The 18650-nt window shown below is 47.3% G+C and overlaps 1 protein-coding gene across 1 annotated transcript; it reads right to left on the bottom strand.

Moving 5' to 3' along the window:
• Positions 1 to 974: 974 nt before the first annotated feature.
• On the bottom strand, positions 975 to 18038 carry LOC142761766 (cytochrome P450 3A8-like; the record flags this gene model as incomplete). Its single annotated transcript, XM_075883084.1, is given in 7 exon segments — positions 975 to 1696; positions 10706 to 10871; positions 13209 to 13349; positions 14926 to 15014; positions 15775 to 15883; positions 17302 to 17392; positions 17900 to 18038. Coding segments are annotated over 7 exon segments (813 nt in total), but the record flags the coding sequence as incomplete, so codon positions are not given.
• Positions 18039 to 18650: the final 612 nt, after the last annotated feature.

Genomic DNA, 18650 nt, shown 5'->3' with positions numbered 1-18650 from the left:
TTGCCTGTGCCGAGGTAAATGCACCTCTAAGCTGCCACTCGACCACCTCTTCAGACTTTTACGTCACTGCCATCAGCCGTGCCACCGCGACCCACTCCTAGGTTCGCTCAGCCATGGTCCCTGCAGAGTAGTGGACAATGGCGTACACCCGACAATCGGCCAATATGCTTTGCCTGTGGCCTACCTGGCCATAGGCAAATATATATATATATATATATATATATATATATATATATATATATATATATATATATATATATATATAGGCGAGAGATAAATCCAATGGTTCCGGTAGGAAATGCAGTCGAAAAAAGGAAGACGACAAACGTACGAAACGCAGTTTTTACTAACGTTTCGGCAGGTGGGCCTGCCTTCGTCGGACTCCGACGAAGGCAGGCCCACCTGCCGAAACGTTAGTAAAAACTGCGTTTCGTACGTTTGTCGTCTTCCTTTTTTCGACTATATATATATATATATATATATATAAAGATATCTTGGGTGCAAGGTGTTCTTTTACGGTCAGATGGCACCCATCGTTAATCCACCGCAATATAAAAATAAACATCGACAGACATTCAATATGGAACAGATGAAATGAATTCCATGTCGCATTATTTTTTTTATTTCCTCGTGAAGGTATAGCGGCTGCGTTGCTTTTATCATTTGGTACTTTTTTGGTACTTTTTTGTTTCTGTTTATAGATTTGATTTTTTACGTTTCCTACTTTCAGCTTTTTTTATTGCGTTATTTATTATTTCTTTGTTGTCAATGTTTTATTTCGTTTCGTTCTGAAATCCGAAGTCGCACATATTACATTGTTACAGAATGCGGGCGGATGCCGCCTGTGGGACATTAGTTTCAGCAACCACGCATCAAGGGTCCTCCTGAAGAGATTTACAGAGCTAATACGGTGCCCCTTTCTGATATGCTGTGTTTCATAGTTACACGTTTCCATTGACACGATTAACGCAAAATAAAACCAACTTGCACATTGCTTTTATTGAACACTTGTAGCACATACGCACGCAGCGTGTCGTGTTTAACACAAAGTGAGCTCCAGCTCAGATATCACAATGTTTACACGTGCTTCGCGAGAGTCCTTGCATGGAGATGTAAATGATCGCGGTGGGTTTTGTCGACCACAGTTTGGAATGGAATCCTCGCGCCGGTTGTAGAACGACTGAAGAGACAGTGTTGTACGCTCTTATAAAGCAGGCAAGTCATTGAGCTAGTGAGTGATTCTTGGAAAAAGGAAAAAGGCACCTAATTTCTGTCTGCCTCTTGGGCGACACGGCACAGTGTCTCGTAGAGGAAGAGGGGTAAAAAGAGTGGTGGAAAGATGTAGGTGAAGATAGAGGACAGGCAAGCGAGAGAGAAAAAGGAGATAGGAATGTTGGGAGTCGGTCAAAGAAGTCCGAGGACGGGGCACCGCACGGCGAGAGCTTCACGGCGTCAGGAGGTCGCGGAGGGCGAACCAGTCGGCGAGAGCTACGCTGGCCTCGGAAGTCGTGGATGGCACAACCGTTTAGCTTGAAATCCTCCGAGCAACTCTCAAGTCACTGAGATGGACAACGTGTGGAGGATCTGTCTGTATAGTTGCTTAGTGGTGATGGAGTTATCACAATGGGATGGCCCTGACCTTGACACCGCTCTTGATCTTGAGGATGATAGGATTCATCTCAATGTTGGGTGGGTCCTGAAAACGAAGAAAAAAGATAAACGAGCTTAATGGCTGTTTTTCTTCGGTATAGACAAGGCAACAAAGGAGAAAATTGTGGTATCTGCTAATGTTTGATTTACACTCTAAAAAATATCGAGTAAAAAGGGTGTATTTTTGTCCCACAACAATAATCGTCATAAGGCTTGCGTGCGCTTCCTTTTTCGAAAACTCGGCGCTGGCCACTTTCCTATCGAGAATGCAATGTAACCCTGATAATGGGCATGTCGATCGTGACCGGAATGTACCGGGCGCGGGGCGATAGCGCTAGGATGGAACGCAATATAGATGACGATTATTGTTGTGGGACAAAAAGACACCCTTTTTACTCGCTCTTTCTTTAGAGTGTAGACGATATAGTAGTGGTGAAATGTGCACATTTCGTCTTATTAGCGAAGCCTATAAAGCCCGTTAATTTACCCAAAGGTCGCAGCGCTTTTGATGGAAGCAAAAACGCTTAAGGCCGCATGTACTTAGATTGAGCTGCACGTTAGGAAAACGACACCGATTTCAGTCCACCAGTTATCGCTAGAGCATCTTTCGTAGTGTCGTTGAAGCGACGCCAGCAGTTGGCCGATTCGGGATGAAAGACGCTGTCGGCGTTTGTGCTCCTACCTTTTTATTGGCCAATTTCCGTCGCCTCGCGCGGCATGCTAACATGGATGAGTGGCGTCACCTGGTGCCTTCTTTCGAACTATTGGCAAGATCGCAGTAGCGGAGCCACCACCTTTATGGCTCATATGTGTGTTTAGAAAACGTTGTTAACGATATAGAGTACCAGGTGAGGTACTCGACCGACTAAGGGTGGGCGTAAAGCCGTCCCGTGAGCCTCACACTTGATGCCGTTGTCAGATAGGAAGGAGACGCGGCGCCCGAAGGCGCGTTGTCTGTCTCACGTAACTCATCAACCCATCATCATCCATACGTCTGTCCCGGCATGTCCTTCCCTCCTCAGGGTCGTGTGAGGGGGATGTTTTTGCTTCGGGCAGACGGCCATACCCTGGCAAGGGGGCCGCCGTTCAGCACCAGGCGCCAAACAGACGTGGCCCGTCTCATAGCGTACAAGCCCTGGAGACCCAGCATAGTGGCTACACTTCGGTGCGGTAATTCAATCACGACACACAAAGTGTACGTACCCTGGCAGGGTGAGCTAACGCAGTGCGTGGGGCGCGCTGTGGTGACGGCCCGTCTCATGACCGATAGGACCCAGCGAGACACAATCCGTCCCTTGAGGACTACGGGACTACTGTTTGGTGCAGAAGCGAATGCCGCTGCATGCAAACCCAACGTACCCTGGTGAACCAGCACGGCTAAAAGCCGGCTTATCCCTTCACGAGGAAAGGAGCCACCTCCGTCTCCACGAGTAGAGTCGTTGAGCCCGCAGAAGGGGCCAACACACACCTTGCGGGTAAAGCCCGACAAGGTGACAAGATCTACGTAGCGCTTGCAAGAACCAGGTGAACAACCACACAAACTAAACTCGGGGACGACCAGCTGACTAGGCCGAGTCGTGGAACTCTAACGAACGCAATCATTAAACAGTGATGGTTATCTGCCCTCCTGACTCACTGAAAACCACTGCCGGACGGTGCCACGTTTCGTAAAACTTCTTTGCACCTGGGCACTGCCACTCTCGGTGGAGGAAGAATCAGACCTCCTTCCGTATTTTCGCAAGTACTTCGTGAAGCCCGGGTGTCACAAAACGAGCGCTAAAAACGGGCGCGCCGCCAAATTCTTGCGATAACGCGCCCAGAGAGACGCGGCGAGGTCAACGAAAAAAAAAGAAAAGAGAAAACAAGCATCCAAGGCTCCTCGGGCGCGCGACGCCTCTCCTCTCGGAAGCGTGGCTTCGCCGATGAACCTCCTCACCCCACAGCGACGGCCGGGCAAGCGCGCGAGAATTCTAGAACGAAAGGGGCGTGGTCATACTGAGTTGAGTCATCGGCCGCGGAGGGCATTCCAACCGTCTCGCCCTCTTCACGGCCTTCGCTGCGTATCGCGCCGACGAAAGGACGAGAACCGTCTGGAATGTCGCGTGCAAGGTATTTAACCGAGCAGCCGAGATGAGAGGAGGAGAAGACGGAGTTAGCGCCAGAGCGCGTAGGGATTCCGCCGTGTAGTCGGCGAAGGTTTTGTCGGTAGCGACAAAGCAGGAAAAGAAGGGGATTTCCACCTGCGGGGTGAAGGCTCGAGCTACAGGCAAGAGCGTGTGTTTACCGCTATCGAGCGAAGACGCGTGGCAACAGCTGCGTGTGTGAAGCCGACGTGTTTCCGGCGAAGAAGTTGAAGCTTGAAGAGTGGCCAATTGAAGGCGCGAGGTTTCCTGGAAGAGAAACTTCAGGGGGCAGCGGAACGACAACAACGCTGGACTTCGAGTGAGTGATTCTTGGAAGAGTATCATTCAGACTTTTGTTTCAAGGACTTTGGACTGAATAGGTTTTCTATCTCTTTAGTCCCTAAGTGTCTTGGTTGTTCAATGCATGCGACTGCATTGTAGTGCGTATCGTTGTCTGTGTCCGTTGTTTTGAGTGTGGCTGATTGTACTGTGTAGTACGCTGTTTGATTGGTGACGTATTGTATGTAACTATTGTGGAGTGTGCATTCTTGTGTATTGTTTTCGATCTGCCATTGTTGAGAATATAATATTTGTTTTGTTTATCAACTCTCGGCTCTGACTTGTTCTTTGGGCCACAGCCGGCGTCCGCTGGCACGCCAAAAAGGACCACTTCTAAATTGTCCACGCTTTCGTGGTGCGGTTCGGGGGGCCCATACTTCGGCCCTTGGAATTAGTCCGGTGATCGCCTCCCTGATTAACGGGACTCGTGACAATTAATCTGGCGTCCGCGACAGGACCTTCTGGTGCACAGTGTGTCCAAAGTAGTGAGAACGAGCCTCGAGTTGTTGATACTGCTATCGGAACGATTTTGTGTGTTGTTCAGTGTTCTCGTTAACAAGTGCAGGAGAGTGTTCCGATAGACTGATTAAGGCAGATACTTTTTGCACGCGGCAAGGTTTTATTTGCGAGACACAATGGATCTCGAAAAGTTAGTTGCTCTTGGTGAGAAGATGGGTCTTTCTGGTGCCGAACTACGGAAGTGGGTAAGCCAGAAGGAGAAGGAGGCGGTGGAGAGAGAGAGGTTGGCAGCGGAGTGAGCCAAGGAAGAAAAAGCCGCTGAGTTAGAACGAGAGAGGTTGGCAGCTGAGAGGGCCAAGGAAGAAAAAGCAGCCGAGTTGGAGCGAGAGAGGTTGGCAGCTGAGAGAGCGAAAGAAGAAAGAGAGCAGCAATTAAAGTTGGAGCTGGAGAGAGAAAAGTTGGCAGCTGAAAGGGCGAGGGAAGAAAGAGAAGCAAAGGAGCGACAGCTGAAAGAAGAAAGAGAAGCGGAGATGGCTGAAAGGGAACGGCAGCGGCAGCACGAGATGGAACTCGAGCGGCTCCGTTTGCAACAGCGAAGTGAAACTCCGGTCCAAGCTAGAGTTGAAACCAGCGAACGGGAGGATCATGGCTTCCGCTTGAACCCAAGCAAGCTGCTCGTGGCGTTTGATGAAAGGAAGGACGACCTTGACGCGTACCTTCACCGATTCGAGACGATTGCGAAGAGCCAGAATTGGCCAGAGCATCAATGGGCAACTGCTTTGAGTACTTGCTTGAGTGGTGAAGCGCTCAGTGTGTACGGTAGGCTGACGCCGACCGATGCAGCCAACTATGCAAAGGTGAAAGCTGCTTTGCTGAAGCGATTTAGATTTACTGTAGCAGGATTCCGGGACAGATTTCGGACAGGAAAGCCAGCTGATGGTGAGACGGCTACACAGTACGCCGCCCGACTTAGCCATTATTTCGACAGATAGATTGAACTTTCAGGGACAGCGCAGGAGTACGATGAACTTAGAGAGCTCCTAATTAGAGAACAATTTCTTACTAGTTGCCACCCAAGCCTGTCGCTGTATTTGAAAGAGAGGAAGGCTGAGTCACTTGAAGGAATGCTTGAATTGGCTGATCAATTCTTGGAAGCGCAAGGTGGAACTAATTTGGCCAAGGTCAAGAAGGATTGTCCCGATGATTCGAAGAAATTGGCTCCCGAAGAAAAGAAGCGTGCACCAGAGAGCATTCCGCGATGTTTTCTGTGCAACCGAGTGGGTCATCGCGCGAAAAACTGTCGAACGATCTTCACGAGCCCTAGGGCAGTAAAATGTTTCAAGTGTGGTCAGACTGGGCACAAAGCAGACGCTTGTCGGAACGGAGTGAGTCAAACTCACCAGGTATCTTGTGTGCAAGCGGCACCGAAATCTGATAATAATGCCGTCACCGATGGATTCGTAGAGTTGAAGAATGGGGAGAAAATTCCTATTGTGGGGGCTGTAATGTCAAAACGGCCAACCGGTGTTACGAAGGGAATGCCAACGCTGCCTGGAAAGGTGGCGGGGAAGAAGATTACGGTTCTAAGAGACACCGGTAGCTCCATGGTTATCGTGCGGAGAAATTTGGTACGGGAAAGTGAGTTGACCGGCAAAACGAAACCGGTTTGCTTAATTGACCGTACAGTTCGGATGCTTCCCGAAGCAGAGATTGAGGTGGAAACCCCGTACTTCAGCGGGAAGGTTACCGCTCTATGTATGACGACCCCCCTTTACGACCTTGTCATCGGAAACATCGACGGGGCGCGAGGACCGAATGATCCGGAATGTTTGGGAGAAGACCCTAAGATAGAGCCCTCGCCAACCCAGCGACCGCGAGATACAGTGGAGGAACATCCCGTGACGGATCTCACTAGAGCCCAAGGTGAAGCCGCGGCGCAAGAGACAGCGAATGAGAAGATTATCGAGTTGAATGAGTTCACGTGCTGGGCAGCTGGACGTACGTCGACACGACCCCAACCGACCGACAGTGTAAAGGAGACGGAGTCGGCCAGCCGGGCCAAATGTCGAGACATGATTAAGCTGGTAAATAAACAGACAGGACCCGCTGAACATTATGACCCGTTAACGGTGTCGGAAGTGACCACGATGGCTGAGACGCCGCCTCAGATATCGTCGTTGGAAATAGCTCGCCGAAAAAGAACGTGGAAACACAAGAAGAGATCGAGCGAGCACCGCAAGAAAGGGCGCAAGCGCCGCTCAATGTACACAGGATAAGTGCTGAAGTCGAATAAGAATGTGTTTGGCAGTGCTGAGTGCCATACGTTGTGTTAATGTTGTGTTATCCCGAGTCACAAGTGTCAAAGTGTCTGTGCTGTGGTGTGATGTATAGTGTTGTATATTTGTTGTAATGAGAGAACCTTGTACGTTTGTATTGTTTGGAATGAGTGATGAGGTGTTGTAGTCATGTACCTGTGGATATATTTCATGTGTTGTGGAATTGAACTACAATGTAAGATTGTATTGAGCGATCTAGTGCGAATGTGAAGAGTCATGAGCGACGGTTTGTGTTACAGTCTTTCAGAGTGTGTAGTGACTGTTCGCGCTCGTTTGTGTGGTTTTGAATATTATGAGATAATATTCTTAAAGTGGGGGCAGTGTCACAGAACGAGCGCTAAAAACGGGCGCGCCGCCAAATTCTTGCGATAACGCGCCTAGAGAGACGCGGCGAGGTCAACGAAAAAAAAAAAAGAAAAGAGAAAACAAGCATCCAAGGCTCCCCGGGCGCGCGACGCCTCTCTTCTCGGAAGCGTGGCTTCGCCGATGAACCTCTTCACCCCACAGCGGCGGCCCGGCAAGCGCGCGAGAATTCTAGAACGAAAGGGGTGTGGTCATACCGAGTTGAGTCATCGGCCGCGGAGGGCATTCCAACCGTCTCGCCCTCTTCACGGCCTTCGCTGCGTATCGCGCCGACGAAAGGACGAGAACCGTCTGGAATGTCGCGCGCAAGGTATTTAACCGAGCAGCCGAGATGAGAGGAGGAGAAGACGGAGTTAGCGCCAGAGCGCGTAGGGATTCCGCCGTGTAGTCGGCGAAGGTTTTGTCGGTAGCGACAAAGCAGGAAAAGAAGAGGATTTCCACCTGCGGGGTGAAGGCTCGAGCTACAGGCAAGAGCGTGTGTTTACCGCTATCGAGCGAAGACGCGTGGCAACAGCTGCGTGTGTGAAGCCGACGTGTTTCCGGCGAAGTTGAAGCTTGAAGAGTGGCCAATTGAAGGCGCGAGGTTTCCTGGAAGAGAAACTTCAGGGGGCAGCGGAACGACAACAACGCTGGACTTCGAGTGAGTGATTCTCGGAAGAGTATCATTCAGACTTTTGTTCCAAGGACTTTGGACTGAATAGGTTTTCTATCTCTTTAGTCCTTAAGTGTCTTGGTTGTTCAATGCATGCGACTGCATTGTAGTGCGTATCGTTGTCTGTGTCCGTTGTTTTGAGTGTGGCTGATTGTACTGTGTAGTACGCTGTTTGATTAGTGACGTATTGTATGTAACTATTGTGGAGTGTGCATTCTTGTGTATTGTTTTCGATCTGCCATTGTTGAGAATATAATATTTGTTTTGTTTATCAACTCTCGGCTCTGACTTGTTCTTTGGGCCACAGCCGGCGTCCGTTGGCGCGCCAAAAAGGACCACTTCTAAATTGTCCACGCTTTCGTGGTGCGGTTCGGGGGGCCCATACTTCGGCCCTTGGAATTAGTCCGGCGATCGCCTCCCTAATTAACGGGACTCGTGACACCGGGTCGTCTCCCACCAAAGACTTCACAGCACCATGACACCCACACTTCGTAGGAGCACTCAACGAGCACGTACTTCTTAACCGCTCGTGCCGACAGGGGATGCAAAAACCGAACGGTGTCGGAACACCGGGGTGACCAAAAAAGCTAGCTATCTTTCGATGGAGGGCGGCTGGTAGTGCGCACTGAGGGAAAATGTGAACCAAGTCCTCCCTACTGCCGCAAAAGGGGCACATTCCTCCTGTAGGAATTTTCTTGAGGGGGCTAAACTTTATGGGCAGGCGCCCTCTGGCCAGGCGCTTGGCGTCCAGGAAACTGGCAGTAATGAACCGCCACTTAAGACTATATGGTGGGACAGGTCATAATCTTTACAGCGTGCAGGTAACTCTGGGTGCCTATCGACTAGCTCGTGGAGTTCAATACTTGTGGTTTCTTCGTCATGGAAGTTTGACGAAATGTAAATCCACGTATTTGTTTTCTCACTTCTTTTCTATAATGTAGAACATGTCCTCCAACGTACTCTTGTATCGTCTTACTTTGTTTCCATGACAGCGCTCCATCCGTCTATATATGTCAGACATAGCACTTTTTGCTTTCTTCACTCGCCGCGGTAAACCAAGTCGATACCGCAGTGCATAAATAAAGATTAGAATGCTCGACTGGCGACTTCAAGGTCGCGGAATGGAATCCCTGCCGAGGCGACCGCACTTCGATGACTGCAAAATGTTAGAGAACCGTGTACTTGGATTTCGGTACACGTCGAAAAACTCAAGGTGGTCGAAATACCCGGAGCGCTCAACTAAGCCGACATCACGTCATAATCGCATAGTGGTTTCGGCACGTAAAAGCTCGACAATGATGCCACACTTCCTTGCCAAGTTTTCTTATCGTCCCATTACTTGTTTAAGTGCTGCCTTGCGCAAAAACGCGCCTAAGTACTACAAACGAACAACCGAGAAAGTGTTTGAACCTTCCGATGCGAGTACGTGCACAACGCAAACAATACAGACTGTTCCAGAACATACGTGGCTGCTAGCGATAACGCTGGGGGATTCGACGGCACATGTATGAATGCCGACGCACATCACCGGTTGTCAGTGTATCGACGGCAGACCTCCTCTGCTCGCCGCTATCTGCTCCAGTGGGCATCGCTCCAATCTGTCTTTCCCTTCACTGGCCACAAGTTCGGCCAAATAAACACTTTCATTTTGGACAAGCCGTCACGGCTTCGATTGAAAGACTTCGATGCCTTGTCAAACGCGATGATTTACTGCGACGTTCCGCGTCGGCACCTTCCGTCGACGGCATCAGCACGAGTGATGGAAAAAATCATCTTGTTTGATTACATATGATTTCTTCGTGATCGTCAAAATTTGTGACGTCACTGCTTTATTGTGACCTCACGTGACGTAACGTCATGTGATGACGTCATCAGACGGCGTCCCCACTCGATCAAACGCGGGTACATCTCGGAGGCAGCGTGAAACCTGGTGACATGCCTCCGATCCCGAAGGCTATGTAAGACCACATTAAGGGCATAAAACTTTCGGAGGGCAGTAGCGCAGGAACAATACTTCGTAGTCAAGAGTCGGACAGAATACCGTCTGCTCGGAAACCAGAATAAAACAAAAACGCTGCTATGCTAAATGCACAAAATTTTTAAAGTAGTTTCGGTTGCTTACATGGCAGCATCGTTTATATCGACTCATCAACTGAGAAAAAAAAAAACAGAATAAAATTGTTTACGCCTTCCAGTAGTGTGGCCGTAAGGGACTCTGTCAGTTTTAGATGCGAAGCAGCTTTTGCTCGGGGCTGTATCTGTCCCTCGGTGACCGTGCGCTCCGCCACTGCGCATGCGCTAACTCCCCTCATCTTCTCACGTGATCGCGAGAAGGGAAGAAGTTGGGGTGGAGGAGGTGGCAGAGCGCTGCCTCCCCTTGGTTTCTTCTCTCCCGTTAATATCTCTGCCACAGCTGGGGACTAGTATAAAATGCAGCGCTCGCTCGCTCCATTGCACTCTCCTTTCAGCGCCGGGTGTTCACTTCGCGGCGCACATGATATTACACACAAATGGAAGGAGGGGCGGTAACATAAGTGGCACGCAACATATACACCCACACAAAAATGAAACATACACGGAAACATACAAATGAAAACAACAGATGCACACACAAGTGAACACCAGCGTTCCTTCTCATCCCCACATGGTTCTATTTAATGGGAGACGGTGTAATTTTTTAGCCCCGGTCATCGTTGTCTTAGCGATCAGGTTGTTCAAAACGCCATAGCGTTTCTTAGAGACGTTGGTATCCGCACGACGCGCCGTTTCGGGTGCTTCCATACCTTTTCGCTGTTTTCGGTCTTCTCCAGCCGGTACTTCCGCAGGATGTGCGCGAACGTGTACCGCAGCTCCATGTGCGCGAATCGCATCCCGATGCAGTTGCGTGGTCCGCTGCCGAACGCCTGCATCGCCATGGTGTTGATGAGGGACTTGTTTTCGGGCAGAAACCTGCGTCATATGCGCCGAACAACCGCGTCAAGTCTCGTTTAGTTTTGTCACGGACTTCTCACAATGTAAATTATAAATAATGTAAATGAATGACAAGGCAACGTTTTTTAGTAATTAATGCAAGTACTTTCGAAGTGCAGCGTCACCTTATATAAGGTCGTCGTCCACGGCCATAGAGTTTCGTATGAAATTAAATAGAAAGGACTTTGGCACTGCGATCGTTCGGCCATCATGGGAATGATGGGTAGTATGTAAATTTGTTTAGTCTTCATGCTTGCGGGCTTCGAACGTACTTGTAGATTTGTTTATTGGCTCTCGCATTGTTTCGAATAAAAGAACGGACCGTTGCGAACTTCAAGACCCGATTTGAATTGGTAAGCATAAAAGGTGGTGAAGTACAACTGCCCGACACTTGCTGATTGTCGTTTCGTGACAAAGCAGCTCCAAACCACGTGAATTCAAATGAAGCCGAAAGTACAAAGATTAGACAAATTCATGTACCTCACATCATTCCCATGCTCGCTGAAGCAACGTGCGTTGCAGCTCCCATAGACACTAACACCAAGGCTACCTCTAGCGTACTTACAGGAAAGTCTGTGACCAAGGAAAGGATAGCGTACGACACACATCTCCGTTAAAAAAACAAAAGCAACAAAAACAAAAAATAGCGCTTTCACGAGAACGCTCATTCGAGAAATGCTGGCAAGTCTAAAGGGCACCTAAACCAGCCTAAACAACACCTATTGCAAAAACCAGACAGTAGTTTGTCTCGCCTTCACTACCTTTCCTACACTCGCTGTCTGCTCCTCGCCGCTTATTTCTTAATAAAGCACGTGGATCTTAAGCACTAAGTGGTAAGGCGGTCATGAATTTGAGCTTTTCGACTAGACGACGCCATCCGCGCTTGCGTCGCAAATTCAGAAATGCAGAAATTGAATTGAAATCACTTTCTCGCTCACTTATCCGAGACAAGGCAGAACGGGCACGTGAGTGCATGGAAACGCAAGCAGGGTACGAGACAAATTCCTAGCAGATAACTTTCGTATATAGAGCAATCGACAACCTATTTCATCATGACGTCATGCGAACGCTGCTGGCGCCAACAATACTGGCGCAAAGACGGGAAATGCCGGGAGAGAATAATGCGCGTGTTCTCCGTATTTTCGGGGACTGTTTGAGGGTCCTTTGAAATATGAAAAACATTGAGAGAAACACTCCTGGCAGACTAACACTTATGTTAGCTTGTGTTTGTATTTATCGTCTTTGTCCCCGTGTGGTTGCGCGAAAACTGTAAAGATGAATTTTTATTAGAACTGGTGCGAAGAAATTCGTCTTTGATCGTCTGTCGGATATTGCTGCTGTGTTCGTCCGGAAAGTGGCTACTTCCCATACTTAGGTCATCATATTTAATATATATAAAAATTACTGTTTGCTCTTACGGGCGTCGCATGAAAGTTTGTATTAATTGATCTGCTGTTCATATAGCTCTATCAGTGCTAAATCTTGACGACAATCTTTTAGCTCCCATTTTCCGCTGATTTCTACAGTCCTTCACCCAAAATCCAGAGTAATTATTCGGAGGACTCATCAGGGCACTCAAACGGGGACATTAGGGTATCATTGCGATAACAATACGACAACATCCAGGCAACCAATCAAGAGTTTTGCAAAGCAACTTTGCCACTTCTTTGTGAGATGGTGACATCCGGCGTATACGGCGCAACCACATTCGGCCTGCAGACGCTGTGGCCTGCATCGAATTGCGGCTACCTACACTTTGCAAAGCCCAAGATTGTGCCCAAGACAGTGGTAGGAAAAGATGGCGGCCGTATGGAACAGTACTCAATCTGTTGAGGTAGTGTGCATGACAAGGTGGAATAGCGAACATGAACTAAATATATGTTTAGAGGTTGTGTCTCGTATGACCTCCAACCAATCGGCTCTTACGATAGCCATTTCATGCTTATGCTTATGAATAATGGAGAGAGCCAACTATTTATTGAAAATGCTAACTCATCTCTTTCAACCAAATGAGATCTCATTCGGTTGCACCGAATAAGATATACCCGATATCTTGCTAAAAACGTTACAGTTGTTGCTTCGAGCCAGGCCAGTAGCCAGGAATTTTTTCTTCGGGTGGGAGGGGGGCACTTGGTGAAAGTCTTAAAGAACACCTTTTTTATTATTTGTCCACGGTAAAACACCCCATTCATATTTTTTCAGGTGGGGGGGGGGGGGCATTTGTTTCTGTCCTACGGGCCTGATTCGAGCTGTGGGCACACTGAATATGATCAGCACCAATTATGAATTTGCTTTTCACTCAGGGCACCTCCTTACCTGTCAGGATTGAACTTGTCTGGCTCCTCCCAGTATCGGGGATCTCTGTGAATGTACTCTACAGCCGCCATGACAGCCGTTCCAGCGGGAATTCGAATCTTTCCGTATTCTTTGTCCACCGCGGCCTCCCGGGTCACGAAACTGGATTTGCAACGCGCAGTATACAGATCATCAGTGACGCATATAGGAAAGACTGATTTATTACTATGCAGGGGGAGGGAGTGGAAGGAATGAATATATGAAATGACAAGAAAGTTAGCCAGTTCTCAGACTGGCTGGCTACACTGTTCTTGGGAAACGGGTAAAGGGAACAAAAGACGATAGAAGAGAGATGTTACAAAAAAATGACATGGTACTAAAAAAGCGTTAAATTGATTTGACAATCGTGCGTTGTCGGAGGAAAGGGTCTCGGTACATTGGCCGAAACCTTCCTCAGCACAGAAAGCTTTGAGAGCGTTGTTGCGTTTCTTGCGGGCAGCTGGTCTTAAAGACCGACTTTAAGCAGCGTTGTATAACTGTGTATATAATTTATGCCAGTGAGATGCTGAAGCAGCGAGACAAGTGAATGAGAGACAAAACGCAGTCAGGCTAACTGCAAGAAAAAATCTGCTATTACTACCTTCTTACACTGGAGGTCTAGCTGTGGAGGAATAAGACTAATGATAATAGAGAGAGAGAGATAGCACAGTACACCATCACAATAGGTTCCTCTCGTGGCTTACTGTTAATGCGCAAGAACAGCAGCCTATAAATATATCGCGAATAAAGACTACAGCTGCCTGTGCAAGTCTGTAGCCCTTAAAAACTGAAAATGCGCCTTAGTTGCCCTCAGTTCCAATGGATTTCGAGATGACCACTGAAAAACGACTTCTTCTCATAGTTTTAATCACAAGCTATGTAACAGTGACTGAGTAGGTCGTTCATGTGTGAAGTTACGTCATGAAAGGAAATCATTCTCACCCGGCTCTTCTGTAGTAAGAAGAGACGAGTAAAAAAGAAAATCTGTACAGATATCTCATACAAATCTAAGTTGACAAAAATTTTCTGATTCGTGTTAACCCAAAGCGAAGTTATCGTAGACTTTGACACTTTCTGTAAAATTATTATTTATTTTTTCATAACTTGGAACTATATTTACAAACGTGTAGATAACAATGTTCTCCTTTTAGGAACGTCACTGGACCTTGCAAGATTCCGCGGAGCGTTTTTGTCGCATTTAAAACTTATATATGTCATTTTCACTCTATCGTCTTTCACAAAATTTCGACGAATGCACCAATGACAAAACTATAGGGTTGCGCACTGAAAATCTGCTTTGGTGCACATCACTAGATAACCATTCAGAATTGGAGATTTCTCCACCCGCTTAGTTGTGTTTTGTTGCCTATGAAGGGACCGTTGGTAGCTGAAATAACCACTGCTATAAGTTTCATTTGTTAGCCTAGGAACAAAACAGGCTATAAATTTTATTTTAAGAAACGAAACCTCAGTACTTTCCTAACCTTCTTTATGTTTGTCTAGTGCGTATGCTGTAAATGATACCGAAAACATGGCGTCTGCAACGTCCTTTCAAATCCGCAATCACATCCGGCTCGTTTGCAGCCGGCAGAAAGTTCGGACCTGGAAATTCGCTTCTCTTACTGATGACCTGCCATCTTTCTGCCTTGGATGCGGACACCACCGAGTACTTATATTCGGGAAGGCAATCTATACTCACGCGAAAGCTGGCGGGTACATCCTAATCGTCTCCTGAATGACACAGTTCATGTAGGTGAGTTTCTGGATGGTGTTGTATGTGATGGGTTCCTGGAACAGAAGGAAAGTTTAATGAAATTACTACAGCTTTAAATTTTAAAGCTCGATTATAATTTTTACTCTCCTTCAAATCGACTGACGAAGTGGTAACGAATTTAAAGACTACCTGGATGTTGTAAGCAATCTCTATTTTAAATCTACTCATTTTCCTTTTAGCTTTTCCTGAAAACATGCATCGGACGGCTTTGAAACTTTGAACTAAAGTTATTCAAAATGAATGTCGCGCTCATTATTATAGAAGTCACGGAAGCGTTTGGGATCGCTTAGTTATTGCTAGACATTTCTTCGTTACAGCAAACATGTTGTACAGTGAAATCAGGTATGCAAATGAAAAAGGGGAAAAAATAAACGGTAGAGCAGTACTACATACACTCGCTGAATTAGACAAGGCAGTATACAGAGCGATTGTACACACAGATAACGTGGAGTGCCGCACTTTTTCAAAGACAACCGAGTTTAGATACACACTTTAAGCAGGGGGTCGTAACTCTTTGTTTGTTTTTCTTTCTTTCCTTTTTTCTTGCAGTTTCTTTTCTACTTTCTCTTTCATTCCCCCTTTTCCCAGTGCAGTATTTCGGCAATGCAGTACTCTCGTATTAATGCTTATTGTCCGCAGTTGATAGCACACATCTGACCGAAAGTGGCGAGATACATGCAGAGGACAGACCCCTGAATATATTCTTGTCATCTTTGTCGTCTGCTGATTTTTTGAAAATCAATCAATTAATCAATAAAAATGAACAATACTTACATCAGGTGCAAGGACAGAGAACAGCTCTTCTCTCATCCTCTCTTGCACTTCCGGGTGGTGGCTCAGCATGTGCGTCACCAGGGACATGGTGTTGCTCGTCGTCTCGAACCTGAATCGTCAGCCGACGGGCAAAGCACGCGTAAACTTCTGTGACGAAGGGCTGGGACCATTACGACCGACTAAATGAGCACGTTACCCTGTTATCGTGTTTGTTAAACGTTCATCATCCGATTAATTTTACGTATCTCTCATTAATTCGCTGCACAAGTGTGCACAGGGGACATTCGAGCGCGCAGCACGTGCACGGGCATAACACTGATTTCTGTTTTGTTAGCGCATGTTATGTTGAATTCCCTTGGCAGATCGCGAGCACTGGGCTGGATTGCGAATGGAGCGCGCAGATCCGAGCGAGATTGCTCTCTCCATATCTACGATTGGAACGCACGCGCTTCGACGGGAGCTCTTGGTGAGCGGAAATCTAGCGAGGGAGCACGAGAGGGTGTGAAGGAGGGCAAAGCGTTTTCTGGACATCCATCGGTGATTGGATGAAACGTGGGCACACAGAATACATCACTTGAACTTTCGGTCAAATTCTGCCGATTTCGGCTGAGCAAGATATCTTGCTCCACGGAACAATCCGATCTGCGGTTGTCTTATTCTGTCGTTAGAACACACAAATCATGCTCCTAATCAGCCATTGGAACGTGCTTGCTCCGCTCAGAGCAGAAAAACTTGATCTGGATCTGCCATTGGAATTCCATATTAAAAGCAAAATACTTTCCTTTTAAGAAAGCCCCTTGTTTTCCAAGAGTGCAGCCTTAAGTGGCTAAATAGATGCGTGTCCAGTTAATATTTCAAAAGAGCGAATCGCTCAAGTCAGCCCCTATGTGCCTGTGAGCTGATTTACTGTAATGTGCTTCTCACTACGTCACCGCTTTGATCTACAAAGTGCGTGACCACGAGAGCAACGCAAGTTAACTGACATCGTATCTCCCTGTACTGTAGTTGCAACTGAGCGTTTTGAGCATGACCATGTGACGAAGTGCACCCGAGACTGCACGTAGCCATATCAGAAAACGCTGATATTCTCGTTATAGAGGAGTCAGATATCAAACACACGTTGCCGAAAGAAAAAAGAACTTGCTGCATAAATCGGAAAGTCATCTTTAGTTATGCGAACTCATACAAAAAAAAACATTCAAAATTTTTAACTGTCATCCCCCTTCCCTTTAAAATGACGAACTTACAACACAGCGCAACGATGAGGTATTGCAAAGTGCACATCCTACCCCGATTTGAGCATGCCAATTTGCGTAGATGTTTGTTCGCATTAGGGAAACACACGTGGTCAGGAACAAATCAGAAAGTCGTTATGTAAATAAATTTAACGCAACTCGGAAGCACTGACCCAACGACAAGTTTTACTAATTCAAGGTGTCCCAGTGCAGCGCGCCGCATAATCACTCAATGACATTGAAACGTAACGGCCTGGAATTCTAAGTGGTCACGAAAAAGGCGCGGCCTTACCCTGCCACTAGCACCACGAATGCGTTCTGCGTGATGTCGTCGTCATCCAGCACGGCCTTGTTGAAGACCGACAGGTTGCCGCTGGCGTTTTCTGCAAATGACGCAGGCATAAACACCACGCACATTCTAGAGTATTGCCACGGTTCATAAGATTCCTTTAGTTATGTCAGAATACTCACTATTATAGCTCAAAATAAGTCTGAGGGGAATTTATTTTCCTTTTTTATATACAGTAATTAGCAAACTTAACTCGAATGCATCACAGCGTGGCATTTAGTGTTCTCACTGACGCCAACCGCAAGGCGCCACGCGCTGTGGCAGAGATGACACCTGCTTAGGTTTAGGCAGTATGCCGGCATGCATTGGTGCCGACTCGGCGACCGAATCCAAAGCTACGCGGCACTGCCATTCATCTATTCATTTGAGGACACGCAGCAGAGGGTTCGAGTTGATCAAAGTGGTATCAAAGTTAAGCACGCTGACAGACTCGGAATAGTATAAGTTAACCTGCGTTAAACGAAACCGCCGAGAGCAAGGTTTATTCGCTTGCCCACGGCCGCTGGATGAAAAGCTTCTTCATCCACCGGCCATGGCTTACCTGTATTCGAGGTTGTTTCATTCGGGAGTTCCTGCTCGTTCTCCTCGCCTGCGGTCAGCTGAGTTGACGTGACAGAACCCACGTCTACGCGCGACTCTTTTGCGTCGATCATCAGCTGCAGCAGGTCCTTTTGACGGAGCTGAAATAAACGGAGATAGACTGCTGAACAGGGAACATCGCTAGAGCCATTGTTATATAGGTGAGCTTTGCCTTCGTTAAATAGCTGCTGTAGACGGCCAGCTAATATAGGAATCGTAGTGTATATCGGAGTCAGGCAAATGCACGCACGATGGCGTTCGACTATGCAGATAACTTTGATAAAATACACGTTTTCCGCTTAATTCAGAGGCATTTCTTCCCCTCCTCGCATATACCGTCACCCCATGGTACATATGATTCATTATGTGGAAAAATAGCCAAACTATCTTATATTCTCTAAAACGACAGTGAAGGCCCTCCCCCCATTGCGAGAATGCACGGTATCGCATTCGAGGTATCCGTTCAGAAAATAACAATAAATACATGATCCTTTTTGCGTTCACCTAAGCTGACTCGAAAGTGAAAGAAATTGTATTCGTTTCATTTTTGACCAGCTATATCGATGCGACGCCACCACATTGCTTTCAAATCATTTATGCATTGATTGCGGTTCGGCTCTGAATCCGAGATTGGAGTCATTGCAAGCTTTCTGCAGCTCATATGCTTCTTTTAAGGGCACCTAATCAACATCGATTGAAAAAAACCAGACGGT

Source organism: Rhipicephalus microplus, unplaced genomic scaffold, assembly GCF_043290135.1.
Source record: "Rhipicephalus microplus isolate Deutch F79 unplaced genomic scaffold, USDA_Rmic scaffold_15, whole genome shotgun sequence".
Lineage (NCBI taxonomy): Eukaryota > Metazoa > Arthropoda > Arachnida > Ixodida > Ixodidae > Rhipicephalus > Rhipicephalus microplus.
Note: the sequence above shows the minus strand (reverse complement) of the source record. Positions and strands in the feature narration are given on the sequence as shown.